Source organism: Hibiscus syriacus, unplaced genomic scaffold, assembly GCF_006381635.1.
Source record: "Hibiscus syriacus cultivar Baekdansim isolate YM2019G1 unplaced genomic scaffold, ASM638163v2 tig00113145_pilon, whole genome shotgun sequence".
In the NCBI taxonomy this organism is placed as follows: domain Eukaryota; kingdom Viridiplantae; phylum Streptophyta; class Magnoliopsida; order Malvales; family Malvaceae; genus Hibiscus; species Hibiscus syriacus.
In genome coordinates this window covers 1,087,619-1,096,012 of record NW_024063445.1, presented here as the reverse complement: position 1 = coordinate 1,096,012, position 8,394 = coordinate 1,087,619, and the positions used below count along the sequence as shown (strand labels likewise).

Here is an 8,394-nt window from a genome sequence, read left to right as displayed (position 1 = left end):
ACTGTACAAAGAGATGAGGAAATTATTTTCTCATGTCCTCTTCATATTCCCATGTCGCCTCTTCTACTTTATGATTTCTCCAGAGAACATTAACTAATGGAATCGTCTTGTTCCTTAGTTGTTTGACTTTATATGCCAAAATTTGAACTGGTTCTTCCTAGTAGGTCAGGTCAGGTTGAACTTATATTTCCTCCGGTTCTATTATGTGTGAAGGATCTGATCGGTATCTCCTGACCATAGACACGTGAAAGACATTGTGGATCTTTTCCATTTCTCGTGGCAATGATAACTGATATGCCACTGGTTCAACTCTTTTTAATATCTCAAAGAGTCCAATGAACCTAGGACTGAGCTTTCCTTTTTGACCAGAACGAAGCACCTTCTTTCACGGAGAAACTTTCAAAAACACTTTGTCACTTACTTGGTACTTAATCTCTTTTCTTTTCAAATCCGCGTAGGACTTTTGTATGTCTGATGCCACCTTAAGGTTATGCTGGATCACCTGAACCTTTTCTTCTGCTTCTCTAATCAAATCAGAACCATGAACGTCTTGATCTTTTAATTCATACCAATTAAGCGATGTTCTATATTTCCTTCCATATAACACTTCATACGATGCTATTTTAATGCTTGATTAATAAATGTTATTGTACATAAATTCTACAAGCGGAAAATACGTGGAAATCAATCACACACGATTTTAGCATATCTTCTAAAACCTGAACCAAACGCTCTGATTAACCATCAGTTTGTGGAAGAAAGGTCGTGCTAAAGTTCAATCTAGTACCCAATGCTCTATGTACAGATTTCCAAAATCTTGAAGTGAATCTTGGATCTCTATCAGATAATATAGAAACTGGTACTCTATGAAATCGAACTATGTCCTTGATGTATAGATTAACATGCTTATCCATTGAATAATCATTTTGAACAGGAATAAAGTGGGTTATCTTTGTCAATCTATCCACAATGACCCAAATAGAATCCTTTTTTATTTAGTGTCAATGGTAATCTCATTACAAAATCCATTGTAATTCTTTCCCATTTCCACTAGGAATGGAGATCGGTTGTAAAAGTCCTTAAGCCACTTGATGTGTAGCGTTCACTTGTTGGCAGGTTAGACACTTTGCAATAAACTTTGTAATAGTTTTTTTCATGCCTGACCACCAATAACTCCCTTTTAAGTCTTTGTACATCTTGTTCCCTCCAGGATGCATAGTCAACTGACTACAATGTGCTTCAGAAAGTATATCTCTTTTCAACTCTTCATCATTGGGAACATAAACTCGGTCTTTGTAGTATAAACATCCATTTGACTTTGCTTCAAAGTCCTTGATTTCACCTTTTTCTACTTGTTCGAATCTAACTAAGCATTTCTCATCTTTCCTTTGTGATTCCTTTATTCGCTCCATCAATAGTGGTTTTAACTTTAATTCAACCATTAAAGTACCATTGTCCTTTAATACAAGTCAGGCATCTAACATACGTAGAGCTACAAAAGTCTCTCGGCTAAGTGCATGAACTACTACATTGGCTTTCCCAGGGTAATAATCTATGATTGCATCATAGTCTTTAAGTAGCTCGATCCATCTCCTTTATCTCAAATTTATCTCCTTTTGAGTTAGCAAATATTTCAAACTTTTATGATCCATATAAATGTAACAACGCTCACCATATAAATAATGGCGCCATATCTTCAGTGCAAACACCACCGCTTCTAACTCAAGATCATGCATCAGATAGTTCTTCTCATATGAATTAAGTTGTCTCGAAGCATAAGCTATTACCTTTCCATCTTGCATTAAGACATATCCCAGCCCATTATGGTAAGCGTCACTATAAATTGTATAATCTTTGTCCGATTCTGGTTGCACTACCATTGGAGCTTCCGTTAGTACATTCTTTAAGGATTCAAAACTCTCTTGACATTTATCTGTCCATATAAAAGGCATGTCTTTCTTTAACAGTTTGGTCAAAGGGGAGGAAATCATCGAAAAATCCTTTATCAACCTTCGATAATATCCTGCCAATCCCAAGAAACTCCATACTTTAGAAATATTTCTTGGGACTTCCCAATCTAATATAGCTTTTTTTTTCTAAGGATCTGCCCAAATCCCCTCTGCAAAAGCCACGTGTCCAAGGAATGCCACTTAGGTTAACCAAAACTCACACTTAGACAACTTAGCATAAATCTTCTTATCTCGCAGTGTTTGAAGAATCACCCGGAGATGGGCATCATGCTCCTCATTTGTCTTTGAATACACCAAGATGTCATCAATGAATACAACCACGAATTGATCAAGGTACGGTTGAAATACTCTATTCATGAGGTCCATAAATGCTGCTAGAGCATTAGTTAACCCAAACGACATTACTACAAATTCAAAATGGTTATACCGAGTCCTAAAAGTCATTTTTGGAATGTCCATTTCTTGAATCTTCAACTGGTGATAACCAGAACACAAAGTAATCTTGGAAAACACCAAATCTCCCTTAAGTTGTTCAAAAAAGTTGTCAATTCTTAGGAGAGGATACTTGTTCTTTATTGTTACCATGTTGAGTTGCTAATAATCAATACAGAGACGCATCGAACCATCTTTCTTCTTTACAAATAGAACTGGAGCACCCCCAAGGTGACACACTAGGTCTGGTAAATCCTTTATCCAATAGTTCTTGCAATTGAGTATTTAACTCACTCAGTTCCTTCGGGCCCATTCTGTAATGAGACATCAAAATTTTTGTCGTTCCATGCATTACCTCAATTTGAAACTCAACCTCCCTATCCAGAGGTAATCCCGACAACTCAGCTGGAAATATATCTGGAAATTCTTTGATCGTCAGAATGTCCTTCAGTCTTCTCTCATTGAATCAAGTATCAATCGCATTAGCGATGAAAACTTGACATCCTTGTAACATTAACTTCTGAGCTGACATCACTGTTATTACATTAGCTAATGGATTAAATATTTCATTGATCACAATTACTTTTGATCCATCAGGACTTATCAAAGCTACACGCTTCAATCTACAATCAGCATTAACATGATAATGATACAGCCAATCCATTACCAATATTATTTCAAACTCATCAAAGGGTAATTCTATCAGATTAACAAGGAATTTAATTCCCTGAATCCTTATGGGACACCCTTGACACAACTGATTCACCCGAGCATTGTGCCCTAATGGGTTATTCACGATCACATCATTACTTATAGCTTCTAACTTAATTTTTAATTTTATCACCAATTTACTACTAATATAAGAATAAGTTGATCTCTTGTCAATCAAAACCAAAACATGCTTATCAATTAACTGAAAAGTACCTGCAACGATCTTTAGATCATCACGATCTCATTAGTCTTAATGTTATAGACTTGAGCAGTTGAGCGTAATTTAGGTTGAGTGGCTGACTCACACTGATTCCTTCCTCGACCTCATCCTCTACCTCTTGGAGGTACAGTAGCAGATCTCTCATACTGTACGGGCTCTCCGGTTATCAATGGGATATCCTAGATAAAATATCCTGTCTCCCCACATCTGAAGCATGCTCCTGAGAGAATTCGACATATGCCACAATGCTGACTCTCCTAATTCAACTGATTGAGTCTGCTATCTCTCCTAAGATTTGATTCTCGACCTGAGGATGCATCTGACTTTGATCTGGACTGAGGTCTAAAACTTGAACATCGGTTTTTATTTGATTGCGATGCAGAGGCACCAGCTCGCTCTAAGGCTTTAGCTCGATTCATTACCTCTTGAAATGTATAAAGGTTCAGCAGTAACATCAAATCCTTCAATCTAGGGTGCAAACCCTCTACGAACCAATCACATGAATCTTTTTCCGTCAGAACCAATTCAATTGCAAATCTACTCAATTTGTTGAACTCGCACTCGTACTCATACACAGTGTGATTCCCTTGTTTCAAACTCATAAATTCTTGTTTCATTTGACGGATGAACTAATCACCTATATACTTTTTCTTGAACTCTTCCAAAAAGAACAACCACTTCACTTGATCTTTTTATGCTCTCATTGTCACATTGGTTCACCATATTCATGCTTGTTCTCGTAGCAATGAAATTACTCTATGCAACTTCTCCATTTTAGAACAATAGAGACCCTCTAGCATTATTTTCACATTGTTTAACCAAAAATCCGCAGCAACAGGACCTTTCTCAGTTTCTCCTCTAAATTTCAGCGCTTTTAGACTCTTAAGCTCCTTTGCCACATTCATTCTAGGAGTTGAGGGAGCAGACGGTTGGAAACGCATCAAAATTGCATCCAATGTCCTAAAAACGATCCCTTGATCTTGAACAGGCACTCCCTGATGCACCTGCTCTTCACCATGCCTTACTGGGGCTAGTGAATTACTACTTCCCTCATGTCTATCTCCCACTTCACTTTGGGAGCCCTCGTCGTTTTACATCTATTAAGATAAAATCATTATTCTATCAGTAAGGACAACCTACTAATTACCTTATCAAATCAGATATTTTTAACTTTTAATTGGCATGTACATTTTTTAAAAACAAGAATTGCTTCATTTCGAACTTAAAATCAGTTAAACCTTTACTCTAATACCAATAAATATAACACCCTCAACCCGTATTCGACCCAGATACAAATTCGAAGTGTCACATTTACTTTTTAAAACTTTGACTCTTTAAAAATCCGTTAAAAATTTAAACTTTTATGTTGATTTATGTGGTGAACCCCTCATAGGAAAAGTAAATATTAGAAATCACAATTTTCAATAAAAATAAATACTTGATATATATATATATATATATATATATATACACTTAAAATATTGTACTTACAAAACGGATCAGAGCATAACAATTAAAATTTTTATAATACATGCCAACAAAATCTCAGAATACTAATTAAACCTACAATTCAAATTTGTTCTGATATGATCTTCTGCAGGAGTATGTTGTCCTCTTCTAGCTTTATTCCTCGGATCTCTTTGAACCTACGTGTGAAACAATCACACTCTAAGTCGTTGACTTAGTGAGGCAATAATGAAATTAATGAAACTTTTAAAACACTTTCTTATTCAATCCATATGAAAAAATCTTACTGAAATCAAGATACCTTTTATAAACAAGACATATTATTTTTCATTATTCCATTTTATATCAGTTTAAATTATTAGCTCAATGCATACTATTGAGAACTCAAGGTATTTGAGTACATTGAGGTTGTCCACTAATGCAGTCACCACTGCTCATATAATTTTTACCAAACTTCAGCGTAGAATTTGTCCCGAAGGACCGCGTAGAATTTGTTCTGAATGAAAACATAGATTTATCCTGAAGGACCACATAGATTTATCCCAAAGGACCGCGTAGAACCCTCAACTCTTGGCATGCTAACTATACCTCTAATTCTCATACATATTCCTTAGGCATTAACTATATAGTTATTTCTCAATTCATTATTCATAGCGTGTTTTATTCCAATAGAGCACATTCACGTATAACATTTTCACTTTGCACATTATTATATAAAACATATTCACATATCTCATTTTCACATACTAGTAAACATCATACTGATGCATTCATATATACAATTTATGTAAAACATATAAATATTTCATAAAATAAATAAATTGTTTTCAATCAAAATGTTCGAGGTTGCCTTATCGCAAGCCATCCTCATATCTACTATAAAATAAATAACTTGCACTCACCATTGCCTCACGTAAGTCTTAAACAAAATCCTTTTTAACTTTCATTCAGTCTTTTGCTATATCGCTTCGATCAATACGCTTTCTTTCCAAATCTACACATCAATATGTCTAAGATCAATACCAACTTTCCATTAACGAATAACCAATTTGCATTTACATAAATGAAATGAAACTCCTAATTCAACATTTCAGGCTAAATAATATCGATACCCCTACTACAGTGTCGATACTTATCTTCTATGGTACTGATACCCACTTCGGTATCGATACCATTTTGGCATTTTGGAATTCCATTTTCGATTACGGTAATGTTAAGTTCATCTCAAAGTGGTGAACTCGGTCTTTCTTTAATTGTGTAGAAATCCCATAAATCTTTCTTCTTTGAATGGATAATCTATCATCTTTGAAGAGTGTAGATGTAGATATGCCTAAATTTTTTCATGATGTCACAAAACCACTTAGATAAAAAAACTCAATGGTATAGGCTCTTGAAAAGTCTGCACTTATGTAACATGTTGATTCTGATAACTGCTCATCTGATTATGAAGCGATATTTCAGGGTGATTTCACAGATATTGATAGTTCTTCTGATACCGAGGAAATCCTGAATTCTGATTCTGATGAGGAGAGTAAACTGTTATACTAAATGAAAATGGGATACTCAGATAATGAGTCGTCAATAGTCGTAGAGATGTGGTCCTAATTCATCAATTGCAGAATGGACAGATTTTATATGTGTTGTTCAAATGGCTAAGGCTGCTAACGCACTTCTTCCAGTAAAAGATAGGAAGTCATTATGCAATGATCCCAATTACAAGAAAAGGCAAAACTTGGGCTATGATTTTCTTAGAAAAAGAAGAAGTAGCTTGAAAAGAAGCTTCTTGATGAAGACGATCATGCAGTTCATCTTCTTAATCCAATGATTGGTTTTGGAATTCCTACCGAACCAGATCAGATAACTCAAAGAACATTTCCAGAAGATGCTATTGGATCTCCTTATTTCTACTACGAGAATGTAACATTTACTCCAGTTGTATTTGGGCTGAAATGTCACGGTACTTATACGATGTAGAGCCAGAATTTGTAGATTCGAAACATTTTTGTACTACTGCATGGAAAAGGGGCTATATTCATAATCTGCAAATTGAGAACAAATTTCCTCTTGTTCTGCTTCCAAATGACTCTATGATGGACATAACTTGTTTGATTTTCAACAGTGATTGAAAATGTCGATGAGACTTACTTTAGATTCCATGTACTTTAAAGTATTAACATGAAGTAATAGCCAGAAATATTATTTTTTTTAGATTATATTAATCTATTTACAGGATGTTTATGTGAAACAAATTAAATTTTAAAAATAAATTGAATTTCAAAAAGATAAACTTGTAATAAATGATAAATATATAAAAATATATTTAAAGTCATGACAATCATAGGAATGATAAAAATTCAAATGACTCAACAAATTATTCGCACAAGTATTTCTAAATTAATCAACTTGATATAATTTAGAGCACTGAAGTAAGCTTTTGTCTGTAAGATCTCAAACGTTGTCAGAATGCTTGTAGATGTGAAGTTCCTCCCAAACTATCAAAATCTTAAGAAGGTTTAATTGCCATATGCCTAATACCAACATGCATTTGAGCAGCCCTTTCAGGTTTTCAACTCAAATCCTTCCTTTGGTTGCAAGACGCCCTTTGCGGGTTTTCATCCTGACCCTCCTTTTATATTTTTTTTATTTTTTCAACATTTTTTCTTTTTTTTCTTTCTTCTTTCTTCATTTTTTCTTTTCTTCTTTTTTCTTTCTTTCTTCTTCAAGCATAATATTTCTTGACAGAATCTGAGTTTATTGGGTTTCTCAGAACTTTTCCATCCATTTCTGTCAAGATCAACGCTCCTCCGGAAAATGCCTTCTTTACAACGTATGACCCTTCCCAATTAGGCATCCATTTCCTACGGAAATCTTTATGTATAGGCAAGATCTTTTTCATCACTAGATCACCCTCTTGGAATTCTCTTGGATGTATTTTCTTGTCATGAGACTTCATCATATGTTTCTGATACATCTGTCCATGGCAAATAGCTTTCAATCTCTTCTCCTCAATAAGGTTCAATTGATCAAATCGAGCTTGGATCCATTCAGACTCATCCAATTTTACCTCTCTCAAAATTCGAAGTGATGGAATATCAACTTTAATCGGTAAGACTGTTTCTATCCCATAGACTAAAGAAAAAGGCGTTGCCCCAATAGATGTTTGTATATTAGTTCGGTATGCATATAAAGCAAAAGGTAACTTCTCGTGCCAATCTTTGTAAGTTTCAGTAGTCTTTGTAATGATTCTCTTGATGTTCTTATTTTCCGCTTCAACTGCCCCATTCATGTTTGGACGATATGCTACTGAGTTTGCATGCTTGATCTTAAACCGTGCACAAAGTTCAGTCATCATTTTATTGTTCAGGTTCAAAGCATTATTTATAATGATCCTTTCTTGTAGCCCATAACGGTAAATTATTTCTTTCTTTATGAATTTGCATACTGTAGACCTCTTAATATTGGCATATGAAGCAGCTTCAACTCACTTGGTAAAATAGTCAATTGCCACAAGGATGAAACAATGTCCATTCGATGCTTTTGGTGTGATTTCCCCAATGACGTCTATTCCCCACATAGAAAATGGCCAGGGTGCTG

At 34.9% G+C, this 8,394-nt stretch overlaps 1 protein-coding gene across 1 annotated transcript; it reads right to left on the bottom strand.

Moving 5' to 3' along the window:
* Window positions 1-1,079: 1,079 nt before the first annotated feature.
* Window positions 1,080-2,372, bottom strand: LOC120185902. Its single transcript, XM_039189983.1, has 3 exons — window positions 2,171-2,372; window positions 1,788-1,933; window positions 1,080-1,457 (listed from the first exon to the last, which is right to left on the bottom strand). Exons 1-3 carry the CDS (start codon window positions 2,370-2,372, stop codon window positions 1,080-1,082), a joined length of 726 nt encoding a protein of 241 aa, XP_039045914.1.
* Between the last annotated feature and the right edge of the window lie 6,022 nt (window positions 2,373-8,394).

Bases quoted from the DNA above. Each gene is read 5' to 3' on its own strand.
- LOC120185902 (XM_039189983.1), bottom strand. From the start codon at position 2,372: ATGTCGTTTGGGTTAACTAATGCTCTAGCAGCATTTATGGACCTCATG. The intron at 1,934-2,170 runs GTGAGTTTTGGT...TTATATGGACAG, and splicing joins TTATGCTAAGTTGTCTAAGT to ATAAATGTCAAGAGAGTTTT. The intron at 1,458-1,787 runs GTAATAGCTTAT...CTTGTATTAAAG, and splicing joins TCTTAATGCAAGATGGAAAG to GACAATGGTACTTTAATGGT.